The 19,665-nt window shown below is 38.9% G+C and overlaps 1 protein-coding gene across 1 annotated transcript; it reads right to left on the bottom strand.

Annotated features, from left to right (window-relative positions):
* Nucleotides 1-469: 469 nt before the first annotated feature.
* Nucleotides 470-14,203, bottom strand: LOC134540729 (GDP-mannose 4,6 dehydratase). Its single transcript, XM_063383625.1, has 7 exons — nt 13,977-14,203; nt 12,322-12,564; nt 11,424-11,616; nt 8,958-9,190; nt 6,881-7,096; nt 5,001-5,069; nt 470-912 (listed from the first exon to the last, which is right to left on the bottom strand). Exons 1-7 carry the CDS (start codon nt 14,046-14,048, stop codon nt 850-852), a joined length of 1,089 nt encoding a protein of 362 aa, XP_063239695.1. The 5' UTR covers nt 14,049-14,203; the 3' UTR covers nt 470-849.
* Nucleotides 14,204-19,665: the final 5,462 nt, after the last annotated feature.

Genomic DNA, 19,665 nt, shown 5'->3' on the forward strand with positions numbered 1-19,665 from the left:
GAAGCAAGACAGTGTGGCGAGTAGTGATGATAACACTCAAATGGAAGAAAATTACCCTGAATTACCTAATTTTGGCTACTAAGATGTAAAATTTGACCCATCAAGCTTAAAGTTCAGGCATTTGATAACTTTTTTTTTTAAAATTATCTACTACGTACTACAGTTTATTTAGTTTCTAATGAATGATGTATGACTATTGGAACAGCAGAAAGTAAAAACAATATTCCAGTTGAAAAACATAATTAACAGTTACAGTAATCAATAAAAAGATATACAGATTTAAATAAAAGACTATGACCCAACGTAAAATTCGAATTTGAAACTGTCAGGATCAGAAATGCACACAATGTAACATAATTTCTTCACACTGAGCACTGGAAAAAAAAAAAAAAAAAAAAAAAAAAAAAAAAAAAAAAAAAAAAAAAAAGTATATATATATATATATATATATATATATATATATGTATGTGTAAATTTAGTAGCTTTAGTAACACAGGGGTCTTGTTTTGACACGTTAAACATTATATGTACATCCCTATTTTGAGTAATTTTAAATATTTAAGCACAATGCGTCATGTACAACATTCATAAAAATAATAACGATATAACAAAATGTTAATATTTTCAAATGAAACTGACCACAACATGTCGGCTCGACGCACAGAGGCACGCCCGGACAGAACCGCAGAGCACTCATATCGTCGCAACTGCAGGCGACGGCAGGGTCGGCCGTGCTGCTGGCGGGAGCTCGCTGCAGCCGCGGCGCGCGGCACCGTGTCCTCGGAGCGCCAAGAGACCGCGTCCTGTTCCAAACAACACGGCAGCGAGTTGCTGCCCACACTCGGCGCCTCACGCCGACGGGTTCCTCTTCATCAGCTCCAGGTCGGAGTCCATCATGTCCTTGACGAGCTCCTGCAGGCAAGCAGACACGTCTCACGCCTCACGTCCCCGCCCGGCACGCACTTCGTACCGACCAATGAAATACATTTGGTCTACATACGTACATACGTACATACACAGTTATTCAGACAGCTGATTTATTACTGTACTTTATTGACGCACAGGACTTGAAAGTAAAAGTGATGATAGACTGACGTCTGTAATTGGTATTTGAGAAGGGTATTGTTAGGCAGGGGCGTAACCAGGGGGAGGGGGGGGTTTAGGGATTCAAACCCCCCCTCCCCTCCCTAAGCACCAAATCTTTAATTAATTTCTTATTCATCACTCAAACAAATTTCGTATTAAAATTAATAAAAAAATTTTACCATTACAATATTTAAAATTTAAGTACCGAAAACTGCTAAAATAGCACTATTTTACACCTTAAAATCCAAATTTTCCCGGGGCAGGACCCCCGGACCCTCCGTTTTAATACAGGGGGCCCATGCTTCTTAACAACCCCCCATACACAAATCCTGGCTACGCCACTGTACATATATACATACATACATATGTACTTACATACATACGTACAAAAACATAGACAAATGGCAAGGAACAAAGTGTATTTTTTTTTCCAAGACAACAGTGCCAACAGACACGTTATCAAAAAAAAATATTTCCAGTGTAAAGAAAACATTTTGACATGCTAAACTTCACAGATGGGATAAGTGTTGGAATAGTTAGGTATTTAAAATTTTTTTTTAAAATTATTTAATTATTGAATCAAACGTAAGCAGGAAATGCACTATTCACGAAACTTTATATGCAGGAAGTAAATACACTGTCCTTGTGGGGGAAATGTTGGGACTTAAAAAATATTTTATAAGCAGGAAAAGTTTACAACAGGGTTCTACACTGCCAGCTCAGGCCGAGTGAACACCTTTCTGGGCTTTCGTTGTGATAACGTCGGCAGCTGGTAACTGCACCCAAGATATTATTTGGCGATTAGGGACAAAACTAAAATAACAACAAAAAGAAAGTCAGCACACTGCCAAACAACAAAATGCATGGAAAAAAACAGAAATTGCAGACTAACTCACCTCAATTACTTCATTTTGTCTATTAACATATAGAATTTTCATGCTTCTATTTAAAAACTAAACTATTATGTACCAAGTAAAAAAAAATTTTTTGTTCTAGTGATCCTGCTGTGTTATCAAATGTCTTGGCCCAGTATTTGTCTAGTGTAATCCACAAGTTTCCTAATAAATAAAAAATAGTCACTGTAATTCAGGTTCACTAAAACAGTACTAAATGAAATGTTTCTAACTATAGACTAATTTCATTACTTAATGTTATTTTTCTAAAATTTTTGAAAAAAATTATATTAAAAGTTTAAAACTTCAAATTAAGTAGTAGATTATTCTGAAATCAACATGTTTTCAGATCAGGAATGTCTACATTTCCTAGGGGTATGGGAGCACTCTCAAGTTTCGAATTAGAATTTAATAATTATACATTCTTTTCAACATACTGAATCAAATAATTTTTCAAATTATTCGTTACCTATAGCTACTAACATAGCTTACGTAAGTTTAGTTTTTATTAGCTGTCACAACTGTCCAGAACATCTCATCATAAATTTTGGCCTTTTGTGTAGTAAGAAGTACAGTAGAACCTCATTTCTACATACCCAGGATTAACGACTTCCAGTGATTAATGATTTTTTTTTTGCATCGTCATTTTGCCTCTAATAAAAAATACTTTTCCAGCAAGTTACGTTGCAACAGCGCTGTATTCAAAAGCAAATCATCAGGAAAGTTTAAACAGAACAAATTTAAAGCAAATTTTATGATATTTATTATATACGTTTATTATATACGTTACTGCGTGTGCTTGCGATCACTGCAGCTTAGTTTTCCCAAATATTTTAGCAGAAAAATATAGGAAACTCAGGCCTTCTAACACGCGGAACGCTGACGACAACTGACTACAGCAATCCTAGCAGCTTGTCTCGACAAACGCCCGTGAAATTCAAATTTCTTGTACTACAATGGGTTATATCGGCACAGATTTTCTCTCGTCGTTTGAAATATTGTTGTCGAAGAGTAATGAATTCATACTCCTTACATTTGAATGAAAACAGTGTATACATAATCAAAACAAGTTTTCGCAATATAAAAAAATATATTGACTTAAGGATAGTGAAAAATGATCTAACTTTAAACATGATCACAACATGGCAATGATCACACAACTTTTAACAATGAGATATATGTACTTAACTTTACAATAATAAAACACAGATATTCTTTAACAGAAAATACCACCCAATTAAATATAATATAATAGAAATCTAGAAATTCTTTTTTCTCATTTAGTACATACTAATTGAATATGCTTTACGAAAACTTGCACAAAATTTCATACACCATCAAATATATTTTTTAAAGGAATTGTAAAGTTATATTTTAGAATGGCTACACTTGTGGCTCATAAAATACTTTTTTTGTACTACTTTTTAAAGGATTTAGGACATGAGTAAAATAGGTTTAGAAACTACCTACAAAATTACATTCGGTTATTTTCCAAAAAAATATGTAATTTCTAAGATTTTTTCTCCAACATACAATATATCAAAGCAATGGCATCAGTATTATTTGAGTTAAAACTTCACATTGTTTCTTTACATTATTCTGGGACACTTCGACACTTGTACTGACAATCCTTTACTAAATGTAATTGTTCACCCTTGGAACTAAAAGAACTTTGTATTAACTAATAACGATACTTTCGTACTACATAAATTACTTATAACTCCTATTTAATTTTTAAGGACTGTGAAAACACTTTTTAATAAATGAAAGTTTTGTATTAACAGGTTTTTTTTTTATTAATAATGTTTCACTTCTTTCTCTTTAATTTACATTAATCAGATAAAAATCAGAATACTAATCCATTATTTGGAATAACATAGAGACATCTGATAGTAAAAAAAAATTCAAAATAAAATAATAATATTTAATCTCAAGAAATTCCCACAGCCTACTTTGACTTCCCTTTTAGACTGCAACGCTCACGTCGACACACACTAAAATTAAATATAAATAAGTCCTTGAAAATACTAGTCTTGAGAGTTCCTCAATTTAATACAAAATGGTAGTCGTTTACAATCAACCTCGTGTAAAAGTCCATAAAAACAATGACATTACAGTATTTCGAGATTTATATAAAACTTCAATAAATTTGATAAAGAATTTATTAGTAACTAGCATTTAAGAATTTTTCTAGTTTTGATAGCTAGAAAATTATACTACCCATAAATTACTGGTAAGTGATTCATTAATTTTATCTCTCATACTCATTTAGTTATTCTGAACTATCTTCTGTATCATATAATGTAAACTCAATGTTCCAATAATTATGTCTGTAATTACAAAAATTTTCACTTGTCTGTTCTTCGTACTATTTTGTCATTAAATTAAAATACTATGTTATTTTTATATTTTCTTCTATGTTTATTGTTCTGTGATTGTCAATGTACCCTTATATTCTTGTTTCTTGTGTTTGTGTCTGCTGTGGTCCCTGCGAGTATGTGGTATGCTCTCCTGATGTTTGTCGGCCGATTGCGGACGTGCCTTATCTGCTGTGGGGCGTCTCCTCAGGCTGCACTTGTCTCACTGACCCAGGGTCCCCACAGACATTTCCCTGGGTTTTCCCTGTCCCCATGTCTCATCTGTGTATTCAACAAGATAACTTATCTGCTCCAATACATTTTAACCATCAAAGCATATACATTTTAACAAACATTCATAAGGTGCTGAAACGACTGCACGATGTTTTCCAGCACAGTGTACAGTTAGTTGGCACTGTTTGAACTACCTTTGACGCTGCCTAACCAGTACTGACAGTCAAAAAAAAAAAAAAAAAACACCTAATCCTGGGTGAAATTCAGACACGGGAAAACTAACGGCAGGCGGATTCGTGGTTCAAACACGCAACAGGCACTGCGTCATATTGTCAGTTCCCCCGAGATGTCTGTGGGAAGCCTGCGACCATACAAGGAACGGCACGGCTGCTCATGTTGCAAGCAGCACGGCCGTGTCGGCGCGGCTCACCTGGAAGGTGACGCGCGGCTTCCAGCCCAGCGTGCTGCGCGCCTTGCTGGCGTCTCCCAGCAGCAGCTCCTGTGGGCACGGAGTTCACACTCGGTCAGTGCACGGCGCCATCTACCACTCTTACTTAGTCAAGGTGTCTCAAGGTGTCATTAATATTCAAATAAATTCATAATATGTAGACTAGTATTCATTAGTATAGTATTTATGGGTCTGAAACGTAAATGTTATTTATATAACAACAACAAAGAAACAAATTAGTATAATTAATATTCAAATAAGTTCATAATATGTAGACTAGTATTTATTAGTATAGTATTTATAGGTCTGAAACATAATTTTTATTTATATAACAACAAAAACAAATTAGTATAATTAATATTCAAGTAGATTTATAATATATAATTCTATTATTTATCAAACCTAACTAAAATTTATTTATATAACAAAAATAAAACAATTTAATATAACTATTAATTTACAATTATGTAAATCAAAATATATTATTTATAATTGAAAAACAATCCTGAAAAACAATCCTTTAGGCGTAGTATGAACAAATGACGAGAGTGCAGTAACAACAAAATGCTTGGAAAAAAACAGAAATTGCAGACTAACTCACCTCAATTACTTCATTTTGTCTATTAACATAATAGAATTATCATCATGCTTCTATTCAAAAACTTAACTATTATGAACCAAGTAAAAAAAAAAATTGTTCTAGTGATCCTGCTGTGCTATCGAATGTCTCGGCCCAGTATTTGTCTAGTGTCAATGTGTCACCAAGCTGTAATCCACATGTTCCTGACACCAACATGTGAAATTTTTCCTAATAAATAGAAAATAGTCACTGTAATTCAGATTCACTAAAACAGTACTAAATGAAATGTTTCTAACTATAGACCAATTTCATTACTTTGCACATGAAGCCAGCGTATGGCCAGGGACAAGATTATGTATATGGTGGATCGCGACAAAGACGAAATAACACCGAAAACCATGTCAATACACCACGTAACACCATTAATCACCGAAATGAAAAAAAAAAAAAAAAAAAAAAACCACGACATATTTAATTAAAACTCAACCCAGATTAAAAAAAAAAACTAATATTTTTAAAAATTATAGCATGGAGTTAGAACCAAAATTTTTTTTATATACATATATTGCAACTAATAATAGTAACTAATTTTTTTTATTAAGACATTGGTACATTTTTTCAAATGCAAAAACTACTTGCTGATTTATTAATTTTATTGTTCCCAGTAGTTAGAGATGCCTATTACAAATTATTATATTGTAAAAGTGCATCATGTATCAGTCAAAATGACACTGTTTTGGTGAAGTTAGAAGCATTGAACAAGTAAGTGTTGTATTTGTCAGGGGCGTAGGAACCGGGGGGACAGGGGGGACGTGTCCCCCTGAACTTTTTGGTTGGAGGGGACTGTCCCCCCCAACTTTCTAGACCGTGATATTTTTATTTTATAATATTATTCTGCCCAATTTTATTTGTAATTTCTTCACTCATCAAATTTTATCTTAAGGAAACAATAATAATTTTAACATCTATGTATCCAATGGTTAGATACAAAAACTGCTTAAAAAGCGCTATTTTGCACTTTTAAAATCAAAATTTTCCGGTGGAGGACCCCCGGACCCCCGGACCCCCCGTCTTGGTAAGAGGGGAATGGGTTTACATGGCATCAAAATCATTATTTGTCTCCCCCAACTTTATGAACACAGCTACGCCAATGGTATTTGTTGAAAATTGTGCTAGCTTTACGAAAAATGGAGTTCATAAAATAAAAAAAACGGTAACACAGAAATAGGTAGCAATGTCTTGATAAGGAAACTGGCCGAGGATGACGGCGGAGGGTACGCACCACTTCGGTGGGGCGGAAGTACTTGGGGTTGACGCGCACCCTCACGGCGCCCGAGCCGGCCTCGCGCCCCAGCTCCGACACCCCGGAGCCCTCCCACGCGATGCTGCGCCCCACGTGCCGGAAGGCTGCCTCCACGAACTCCCGCACGCTGTGCGTCTCGCCCGTCGCGATCACAAAGTCCTCGGGCGCCGGCTGCTGCAGCATCAGCCACATGGCCTGCCGACACACCACCGTTCCCCCAGGGGCGTGTCTATGTCGCCCCTTTAATAACACCGCCTCACAACTTTCAACAGCACAGCGTCACTGTTTGTTAGGGATGTGCGAGCACCCGATATTTTCGTGTACGGTTCGAATCCATAATTACCCGAAACCCAGAATCGTACGTACGTACATTCGAACAGTATTACGAACATTCACAAAAGTTATAAATTATTTTAATACGGCACAAAAATACTAGCAGTGAAAAATAAAATTAGGCTACTATTACGTAAGTATTTATAATATGATGTATCAAAGAAAGATATGTAAATTAAACAATTAACACAGTGACATTAAAAGAGTTCTGAGATTTCGAGAGCTTAAACTATAATCACAAATTTCGTCATATAGCAAACTATAAACTAAAAACAATTACGTAGATACATACCTACAAGAAAAAAAGTCTTGGCTATTTATTGGAGAAAAAATGGTTTCGTTTGCTGAAACGTTTATAAAACAGATTTCCCTGTGGCGTGCAGTTTATTACGATTGAGTTGGAGAATCGAATATGTTTTGGTTTTCATATTTTTAAGTGTTTATTATTATTTAAGTTTACATAATTATAAACAATTCAATCTCAGTGTAATAAATACGTAATTGCCAGTAGTTACAGTTAGAAAAAAGAGAACACACATTATTTTTAAATTAATCAGTTATTTTTAATTATTCTGTGCTTAATATTTGGAATTGGATTCAAATCTCAAATATTGCCAGGGATTCGAATCGGATTCTAACCGAACTGAAAATCAAGGATTCGCACATCCCTACCGTTTATACATTTTATATTAGTACATATATACTTAAATACGTGAAGTTATTACAAGTTGTAAATTTAAGCTTAGAAATTTATGTTCTATGTTTTCCTGACACTTTTATACCGAGTGGCTAGCAAACCTGCGGATAGAAATTTCCCTGACTTATAAAGGTTTGTAAAACATTTTACCAGGCTACTGATATAAGTCGCCAAATAACTATAAAATTTTTAACTGCAGCAGGCAAACTATCAATTATTTTATCACATTACTGTCTATGACCCGTATGTCTGTACTGATGTACTTATGAACGAAAAGGAATGGGGGGGAAAAAACTTTTCGCAACACTTTTAAATACAGTATGTGGCACCGGTAGAAATTAAAATAAGTCTGCTATAAATTAAATATTTTAAACCTCATTATAAAGAAAATCCCGTGACAAAAATAATATAATAACATTAGTTACCAGTCTGGATTATTAATAGGCAATACTAGTGTGTTTCTTTAATGCCTTGAAACCAGTCTGTATTTAATTAAAAATTCATGTGTAGATGAACACCCATCTGTTTCATCAGAGAACAATCAATGAGTCAACTGTGTACTATTAATTAAATGATTTGAAGCATGATAGAATGTTGATTGTCATTCACATGGTCACAATCAGTAATGTATTGTTTCAAAATTTTGATCAAATATAGAGGTTTTATATTATAGACTGGCAACATTGGTTGCTTATGGAAATGATGACACTGCAAACTGTGTATTGTGCAGGAAAAGATTTAATGGTCAGTTTGAAACTTTTAGTGTGGTTGAAATGTGTTTTGATCAGTATTGGTAGTATAATTATGTGTGTTTCTGTTTGTGTCGGCATGTGTGCTGGTGTAATAAAATTCAAGTCATGTCTTGTTAGTCAAATAAAGAAGACTATTGCTGGTTTGATTATGTAAGGGAATGATTAGTGACAGTTAGGTGATTGCAAAGTGCAGGTTGGTATTACTGAGGCTCCTGCAGCTCAGGGCCGGTAGGGGCCCGAGCCACTGCGACCACGTCGGCGGCACGGGAAGTACCTCCACGTAGTCGCTGGCGTGCCCCCAGTCGCGCTTCGAGTCCAGGTTGCCCAGCTCCAGGCAGTCCATCTGCCCCAGCACGATCTTGGCCACGGAGCGCGTGATCTTGCGCGTCACGAAGTTCTCCCCCCGGCGGGGGCTCTCGTGGTTGAACAGGATGCCGTTGCAGGCGAACATGTTGTAGGCCTCGCGGTAGTTCACCACGATCCAGTAGCCGTACAGCTTGGCACAGGCTGCGGGAACACGCACACCGTTGCCACACTGCCACACGTCTAGCACTGGAGGCAGTTCGACTCAGGTCTGTACAATCACCTACAAGAAAGTCGTTCCAATTTTTTGATAAAATTATATCTGTTAGTTTGGGCAATTCATTAATTTCATAAAAAAAAAATTAATCAAGAGTGCTAAATTGTACTTGTTAACGCAGGGTAGCCACAAAATATTTACTAAAATTACAGACGTTTCTCTGACCAAAACTTTAAATTTCCCTGCGTATTTTTTTAAAAACAAATTGTCATATATTTTTTTTTTTGCAATTTTCATAGCAAAATAAAGATCACAGCTGGTCAAGTTCAAGCAGAAACTTGCATACCTAGGCCATTTTATAGTGTCTAAGACTATGCCTTAAAACACACCTGTAAAAACAATGTTTTTGCAGTTTGGGTGATTGCAGATTCCCCCCCCCCCCCCCCCCCCAGCACTGGGTAATTTCCGCAAATTTTTTCAAAATTTCAAGTAAATTGCTTGATTTTCCAGATTATGGTCTCCCTGTAATGGAATCTCACGAATAAATTGTATAGTCTAATCACGTAAATTAACATCTCAAAACATCGAGGCATTCAGAGAAGATGTCGGCTGATAGTATGAGAGTGGAGCGCCGGTGACATCAGTGGCTGGAGGAAACGGCAGCACCCTGAGAACCACTGGTTCAAGGCAACGTCTGACACGTTTCCCATTTGAAGAAATGTGAGTTCGGCCCTTCCGGGACTTGAACCCGGATCACCATCGTGAGAGACTGCGACCAGACCACTTGATATCGCAGCCTCATTTGTTTCTGTCCGAGCACGTATTATGTCAACCTGATCTATGCCTCTTAGAATATACAGAGATGCCAACTTTCAAGACCAGTAATTAGTAACGGTGAAGGAGGTTTGAGAAAACACTATCGCAACTCTCTTTTCCGTACTACAGAAAATTTGCATAATTTCATGGTTAAACACCAACATGTACAACTACTGGTTATTGTGTAATTAAAAGCAATCAGCACACACAATACTCCATAAAAGATAACTTTGAAATATAATTCAGATCTGTGGGCATATCTGAATATGTATATGACTTATAACTACATACATAGTAATTTCAGAGACCTGACACCGTCATGTTTCTTATGTATTTCCTGTCACGTCTGTATGAGAGGTGACGACCTGCTATCACCACGGCAGTAATCTCGTAGTCTGCATGTTTGCGGTAGCAGTGAGTGAGTGATCACATCATGCAGCGAAGCATTACTTGCGTTCAGTTTCACAGCTGTACAGTTCACTATCCTTGCAACACTCGAGACGGTCATTTCCACAGTTCGTCACACGGATCACTGTACGGCAGTGCACAGTGTTTGTGACATGGCACGGCGTGCTCTGAGGTTCGGCACCGAGCGACACTCACATTTATTTATTTATTTATTGACCTTTGCCATCATGTCTGATTACGGCGCTACCGGAGTTTATTGTCGATATCGGTTTTAATCTCAGTAAAATCTTTTTGAAGAATTCCAATGCTAGTCTGTATGTTTTTTTTCCGATGGAGCATCTTACAACAGTAAAACCTTTTTGTTGCAACCCCATTTATTGCGACCACCTCTCTATTACAACCCGATTTCGAGGAACCACGAAAAAATTGCCGAAAATCGGAAGAAAATCGGACAGAAAATAAGTTTCTTGTGGTGAGTAGCATGTTACAGGGTTTCTCTTGCTGAGTGCTGTACTGCCGTAGCAGCGCATATCTAAAAATAGATACCACTTCCTGTCGACAGCTGTCAGAGCTTGACAACCCCCATTCCACGTCCCTTCAATGCAGGAAAAACCCTCCGGCTGCAGCGTGTGAACAAGGTAGTCGGCCGCTCGCTCGCCCTTGCCCACCCTCTCCCCGTACCGTGCGCTGCGGCCGATCTTGGATGCTGCTTGTACTTGTTAACAATCACGTTATCTGCTTCATTTTAACGAGGAGAGTAAAATATATTAAAACTGTCAGCAAATTGATAAAAAGCTTTATGTGTCTGCAAAACAGGGCACAACACTGGCCCGCCAGTTGTTTTCATTCGAAACGTGGCTAAAGAACTTGCATGGATCAGGCTGAAAACATCCGGCAATACGTGCAGGTTATAAGGAATCTTGTTATGAATTGAGATGTTATGTTTTTCGGGTAGATATACACAGCCTCCGACCACAGCCGTACCGGCAGGCGTACCGTAGGGCGAGCGCGGGTAGAAGGGCGTGGTCTCACGCTGGGGCACCTCCTGCACCTTGCCGTACAGCTCCGACGTGGACGCCTGGTAGAACCTGACGCTGCGCTCCAGGCCGCACGTCCGCACGGCGTCTAGCAGTCGCAGCGTGCCCACGCCGTCCACCTCCGCCGTGTACTCGCTCAGGTCAAACGACACCTGCGTCACCGCCACCCTTCTCACGATACTGCAGCTTCAAGATTATAGCTCCGTTACAAGTTATCTGCACTCACTGAAGAACTTTCAATTACAATTGAAATATAAATAAAAAAAAATTAATAATAAACGTTTTAGTAGGTATTGTAACTATGAATGTACATTTAAACAATTGAGAGAAACTACTGAACCATGGGTGATGCAAAAAATTAATAACGTGCCAAAATATATTCAACAACTTTTGAGGAAGATTTTGTAATATTATGCAATACCAATTAGATGAAATAATATTATAATATAATATTAAAATAATATTTAATCTTCAAATTTTATTAATAACAAAACATTGTAGGAAACATTGACACCAAAGAATAGCATCCTCTATTTAAAGTTTAACATAACTATTTACATCAGTGTTAGCTGTGTGGTGAACACTATACTCGCAGTGTGCTACTACCGCTCCAGCCCAGCGTCTCCTACCTATCGGGCTCTCCCAGGTACCGCTGCAACTACTTGCAGACGGCCTGCAACGGACAGCTACTCCCGTGGTAGACTAAAGAATAGTTTTGTGAGCGTTTGAGTGCTGTATCGTTAATTATTGTTTCCTACATTTTACTGATTCTTGAAAGAAGAAAGGGTTACTGAATGACATGTGTCAGCTAACCTACTCTAACCACCAGCACGTGAAACGCTGGCACGCGACGTCACCTTGACATGGCTCTGGGCCGCCAGGTTGTAGATCTCCGAGGGGCGCACCTGCGCCACCAGCTTCACCAGGCAGCTGCTGTCCGTCATGTCGCCGTAGTGCAGCTTCATGCGGCCCTGGCGGTGCGACTGGGGGTCGGCGTACAGGTGCTGGATGCGCCCCGTGTTGAACGTGCTGGCGCGCCGTATGATGCCGTGCACGTGGTAGCCCTTGCCCAGGAGCAGCTCCGCCAGGTAGGAGCCGTCCTGCGCACACACGCGTCGTGTCCCCGCCAGGCCGATCCCCACGTTGCCCGCCACGAACGACAATAATTACTTGCATGACTTTTGGAAATAGTAGATGACACGCAGGGGCGCAACAACTAAATTTCCAAAAGGGGGGGGGGGGGGGGGGGAAATATACCTTTTTATAAAGAATCATCGATCCCACCCCTATTGAAACGGGGGGGGGGGGGGGGGGGGGGGGTCCTCCCCCGGGAAAATTTGTATTTCAAGGTGGAAAATGGTGCTATTTAAGCAGTTTTGTTATCTAAAAATAGACTACACAGCACTTTCTTTGCCCCCGTTTGCCCCCACTTCAAGGTTTCAGAGGGGGGGGGGGGGGGCAAAATACCCTTTCCTCCCCCCCCTGTTGTTGTTGCGCCCCTGATGACACGTAAAGTACTGCCAGCTCATAATAATAATAATAATAATAATAATAATAATAATAATAATAATAATAATAGAATTCTTACACAGATACCTATGCAGAAATCACAAAAAAAAAAAAAAATTTAAACTTTGTTATAATGCCCAAATTTCGAGTAACGCCTAGCTTCAAGTTTGGCCGTGAGAGTTATCTAAAATCATAATCACTCAACAATTCTGAAAGACAGATATGTGATACGAAACCGTTAACAACTGCACAACGTCAAAGTTTATGTCTTGATCCTGATGGCAAGATACTGTACGTATTATTGAACCTTTGGTACATCAAAAGATCCTGGACATAACAATGAATTATGATTGCAAGTAGAATGCAAAAATTTTTTTTTCAGTAAGACCTGACATAATTTGTCTGTATTGTAATAATCAAGTCTTTGCAACTGCAACCATTATGGTCCACAGGATCATGCCATCGATATAATGGGACGAAATTTGATATGTTGTATGCAAATCTTAACAGTGCAGTTTTTAATATGAGAAACTTATTAATTTAAAACACAATGTAAGCTTTTCTGTGACAGAGAACTTTCATATCAGAGCTACAAGGTACTATTTTGATATTGCTTGGATTCGTAGAGGCCGTCTGTGAGATTGTTCCGAGGGTCAGGCGTGAGGGGTATGGGTGATGGATTGGACAGGAGGTCTGGTGAGGTCTGCATGGGAGTGTTACAAGCTTCAGAGGAGAGGGGGATGGGAAGTCTACGAGTGTAAAGACTGATGTGAGACATGCTTGCTACTACTCTTACGATCAATTGCAAGAAATTTTCTGTCCCTGGGAGGAGTCCCAGGTCGTGGCCGCCTGTTCCAGGATCGACCTGACCATTGTTGTACACCAACGCCTTTTCTTCCATCGCTCTGTAATGGTCTGGAGTTCTCTTTTGCGGTATCACGACATCCCGTAAGCAGACAAAAAACTCACGAAGCGTAAAGTTACATTATATTTACATATTTACCTGGCCTGTTATTCCAGTTATTAAGGCAACTTTTCTGCCGGCATCGTCCGGCGGCAAATCTCCTTTATGCATCGTGTTGGACAGCACAGAACACGCTCACTCTACCGAGACGTCGGATTAAAACAAGTATGACGTGTTGTCATAAATGCCACGAAGCATGTTGTTATCTCTTGTTTGAGGACACCGCGAATTCTCATTGATGTCAGGTTAGCACGAGTGGGAATGTGTGTACAAAATAAAGCTTGAGTATGCAATGCATAGAAAACACATTTCAAGCCGTTCGATACTTCGTAGAGACTACTTGATATAGAGATAGGATCCAAAAGTGGCCATATTTGTTTCAACAGTTTTCAGTCAAGATTTGACCATAGTGGGTTGAATGTGGTTGAATAAAATCAGTTACATGAATATTTAAATTTATTGTTTTCTTATTTTTACTTTGCTATATTTTTGAGGTCTTGTCATGTTCTAAACAATTTCATAAGTTAAAATCTGTGTAAGCTTTATTTTAATTTCTGTTTCTGCCATATTGTATGGGGTTAGGTTTACCAACTGACAAAAAGGGCTACACTTTGAGAAAGTGTGCTATTCCTTCTAGGCCACTGTTACGTATTTAATTATGCGCAGTTACTACTAGCCTGGCTGTCTGGAGTGACGATGCGTACATTCATTAACTAATCAAGTGTCTCTTTTGTTCGGGTTCTAAAATATCATACACAGGTTCAGTTTATAATTATGGCCAGGGCCGCAACTAGGGGGGAGCAAGCGGGGCATACAACCCGGGCGCAAAGCTGTGGGGGCGCCGAAATCGCTTGCATTGTAATTCTTACTACAACTGGTAACAGGTAAAAAGTTTTTTAACTTGCATGCCAGGAATTTCTAATATGATTTACAATATAACGTCTCAAAATATTTATTTTAAAATACTCTGAGAAAAATGTTAAGTTCATTGTAAAGGGAGAAGTTATAAAGTTTTAATGCGTGTTCTATAAGAATACAGTACAATGTTGTCAGAGAGGGTGGTACCAATGGCAGTGAGGAAGCAGTGGCGATGGAATAGTGAATGCCTTAAAATTCCAGTTTCAGGCTCTTCAAGCAATTAATGACAAGTTTAGCTTTTTAAATGGGAATAACATCTACAAAATAGAAGTTAAAGATTTGAAGACTGCAGCCAAATGGTTGTCTGAAACATACAAAGATGACATCAATGGAGAAGAAATAGTTCAAGAAATGGAAAGTTTTAAACATCACGCCTTGGCAGTTGATGACACTATGAAAACAGCATCTGCAGCGACCCTCTTGAAGCTCATTCACGAACACAGAATTGAAGAAGGATATCCAAACCTGACCACAGCCCTTAAGATATTTCTTACTCTTCCTGTAACAGTTTCTTCAGGCGAAAGAAGTTTCAGCAAATTGAAAATTAAAAAAAAAAAATTTAAGAAATAGTATGAGGCAAGACAGACTGTCGAATTTGAGCATTATTTCCATAGAACACAAGAGAGCATCCTCTATTTGCTATGATGATATCATAAATTCTTTGCTGCAAAAAGGTCTCGCAATTTGAATCATCAAAAATGACGACAATTTAATGAACAAGTCTAGTGATTATACGGACTACTTTATGGACAAAGTGGGTTCATGCATGGAAGTTACAGTAGCACAGAAACTGTTACATGTAGGTATGAAAAATGCTTAAATAGCACCATTTTTCCGTGGGAGGCCCCCGGACCCCCGCTTTATTGGTGTGGTATGTGCAAAAAAAGAGGGGGAGGGGGGGGGTGCATGAATCTATTCATGCCCCAGGTGCCAGAGACTCTAGTTGCGGCCCTGATTAGGGCTTACATAAATTTTTACCTCGGTTAGATAAAATAACTTAAGTCGGTAGAGCTCTGATGCTCTCTCTCCCAGACCACTGGGTGATTACAGTTGTGTGTTAAAATAATGTTTCACATTAAGTTCACTTAGTTAATTTTTACAATATTTCAGTTTAACAATGTTTCTCTTGGATATGGATATGATACGTGATTCGTGCTAACGAAATGGAGTAACAGAATCAGTCATTTCTTACTCACCTAATTATACACTCCTAATAACTTTATCCTTTTGGATAAAGCCCTAATAATACTCACTGACGTTTTAACAATACATTTATACCATCCTTTAGTGCGGACAGGGGCGCAACAACAGGGGGGGCAAGGGTATTTTACCCCCCCCCCCCCCTCATAAAACTTGAAGTGGTGGCAAACGGGGGCAAAAAAATTGCTGTGTAATCAATTTTTAGATAATAAAACTGCTTAAATAGCACCATTTTCCACCTTCAAATACAAAATTTCCCGGGATCCCCCGCTCCAATAAGGGGGATCGATTATTCTTTATAAAGAGTTATATTGCCCCCTCCTTTGGAAATTTAGTTGTTGCGCCCCTGAGTGCGGATGCCTATTTCTGATAGCTATTTTTCAGGATAAAATTCCGACGACGTCTCGTATGTGTTCATCCATTAGTAGGCCATTACATTCTCTTAAAATCTTCTTAATTTAAGTCATCTTAACACTGCGTGCCACATTTAAAATACGGCTCCTGATTGGCCGAGAACTAAATATAGTTACATTATTTTAAATCAGACACATCAATTCCGCACTCAAAAATAGCACAGAACACAAAATCTCACATCAAATTTGAATTAGTACACACAGGAATAACATTTTACATTAAATAAAAACGGTGTCAATTAACAATTTACCGTTTAAATGTCAATTGCTCCAAGAGGGGTCCTTGCAATTAATTGTCCGTCTCAAACGTTCGTTTTTGTCATAGAGTTCCAATTACATAGATATACACATGAAATACAAATAGTTTTCAAATAATAAAAATATATACATAGAACGAATAAATATTAATTAAAATAAATATTACTTAATCGGGGCTGAAATATACATAGTTGCAGTACAAGATAATTGATAATTCAAGGATTTTCATAGACTTGATTTAGAAAATGCAACAATTATCCTGTAAGGATTATAAAAGAAACATTTGAAACCCTTAACCCCCACCACAGATAAGTTACTTCTATATTGAAAATATTATTTTGGACATACGCCATTGCTTGCATGGCATATGTCCAGGGCCGATGCAAGGTAAATTGGCACCCTAGGCGAAAAACCTTAATGCCACCCCCCCCCCCCCCGGGTCTGAAACCCCAAAAAAAATTTTCCTTGCTTCAAAATACATCACGTAAGCCTAAGATTTTGTCAACAATCAAATGTAAACAGGCTTTTTTTTTTACTTTTTTACTTATTACAAATCATAAACAGGTCACCATGGACTTTAAATAATTACTTATATCAATATAAACATTCCAAACTGTTACAAAAATCCATTTTCATCTAGTTTCAATAATCATTAAACATATTATATATCAGCTGTTATGTGTCGTGCTGCGCCGCCCCCAGCTACTTGGCGCCCTAGGCGGTTGGCTAGTTCGCCTATATGAACGTGCCGGCCCTGCGTATGTCATAAATAATGTTTTTTAATAAAGGGTAATTATAAAGTCCATGAAACATTTCAAAAAATCGGTACAGTGAAATGGCTAAGAATTATGTAACAAATTATATACCACTTGAAAGAAAAACTCTCAAAGTTATTTTTTTCACTAGTGATAAATGTTCTATGTGTCCACCTTGCGTCACACAACACACATCTAATCGATAGTCCAATTCTGCCCATACCCGACCCAGAATCTCAGGAGTGATGGTAAGCAGTGGCGTAGCAGGTGGGTGGCAGGGATGGCCCCCGCCAGGGGCGCCGGAGCAGGGGGGGCCATTTTCAAGTCTGGCCAGGGGCGCCAGTCACCTTAGCTACGCCACTGATGGTAAGAGCAGCTGCTACGATGCGGTGTCTCAATTCGTCAAGGTTCTGTGGTAGAGGTGGAACACATAAACACTATCCTTGATGTATCCCCACAAGAAAAAATCGCAAGGTGTCAAGTCCGGTGATCGTGGTGGCCACGGGAGTAGCACTTGGTCAGCGGCCGCCCCACGGCCCATCCAGCGATGTGGCAACGTCTCATTCAGATAATCTCGTACCACATTGTGGTAATGAGATGGAGCACCATCTTGTTGGAAGATGAAGTGCCTGCTATCAGCTTCAAGTTGTGGCATAAGCCACAATTGCATCATGTCGAGGTAGGTGATACCAGTGACAGTTCTGTCAGCGAAGAAGAAGGAGCCATAAACTGTATTGTTTGACATGGCACAGAACACGTTAACTTTTGGCGAATCTCGGACATGTTCGAGAGTTGCATGTGGATTCTCTGTCCCCCATAGGTATGCGTGTTTTGTGTCGGTTGACTCTTCCTGAAAGATGAAAAGTGGCTTCGTCACTGAAGATTAATTTGTTTGCAAAGTCATCGTCTTCAAGACGGTTATGCATGGCAATACAGAACTGCAGTCGGAGCAATTTGTCATCGTGGCTGATGGCTTGCAGAAGCTGCAATTTGTACGGCTTCACTCTTAATCGCTTACGAAGAATTTTTCACACTGTTGGCTGAGGGATGTTCAATTCTGCACCAGCCCAATAAGTTGACTTCTTGGGACTCCGCACCATCACGTCCCGTACACAATCCACTGTCTGTTGTGACACTCTTGGCCGACCCGACCGTTTTGTGTCGGACAAACAGCCGTCTTCCTCGAATTTCTTGTACCACTTCATTATGCTATTGTAAACTGGTGGTGTTTTGTTAAACTTGCCATGGAAAGCTCTTTAACCACTCACTACCAATTCGCTACGGGCATATTCAAGCACACAAACGGCCTTCTCTGCCTGGTTCGCAGCCATTTTCAGCAACTACGATACATGCACTAGCGCCCCTGTCGGTTGTTTTTTAAAATAGCTTTTTGGCGCTACATTAAAAAAAAATTTGAGAGTTGTTCTTTCACGCGGTATATAATTTGTTACGTTATTCTTTTCCATTTCGCTGTACCGATTTTATGAAATGTTTCATGGCCTTTATAATTAACCTTTATACTTGTCTTCCTCATCTTGCCATCACCCACGGTCTCGGGATCGAGACCCGGGGCGGTCCTAGTGGTTTTCAGTGGCTCTAAAGGAAATCTCTGGTGGGCGCCAGGTTAATTTGAGGATTAACCGAGGTGGTCGTGGGTTTTTGCCCCTGCGTGTTCCATTAGGATCGATGGCTGTTGATGGTGGGAGGGAGTTCCTACTTCTAATAAGCACTGGCCCTAAACAGTATAGAGGACTGTTTCCTAATTGTTCAGTAGGCATTTGCGAAATAAGGACACTGTATTTAGGTGCTGGTTTTTTAATCTCGCATTTTACATAGTGTGGATGGAGGCACAAGTTACACAATTACACTGGACAAAAAAAAACACGTTGGCACTACATACACTCGCACTGATAATTAATTACGTATTACATGGATGTTACGTTGCGGCACTTGCAAACAAGGTCCATACATTGATTTGTGGGTCGACGGAGAATTTGGGTGGATTAACGGCCACTCCCGTGATGAGCTGTAGATAGATTCGTGCCCGGGCTCACCTGTGTGAGTCGCGGGACCATGGAGATAATATTAAATGGCAAAGTCTGTAAGATTGCAGTTGGCAGGTGTATGCTCGACGAATTACATGAAGTTCTGTTCGTGGGAGTCGACCCAGACCGTAAGATGACT

This window comes from Bacillus rossius, chromosome 17 (genome assembly GCF_032445375.1).
Source record: "Bacillus rossius redtenbacheri isolate Brsri chromosome 17, Brsri_v3, whole genome shotgun sequence".
Taxonomy (NCBI): domain Eukaryota; kingdom Metazoa; phylum Arthropoda; class Insecta; order Phasmatodea; family Bacillidae; genus Bacillus; species Bacillus rossius.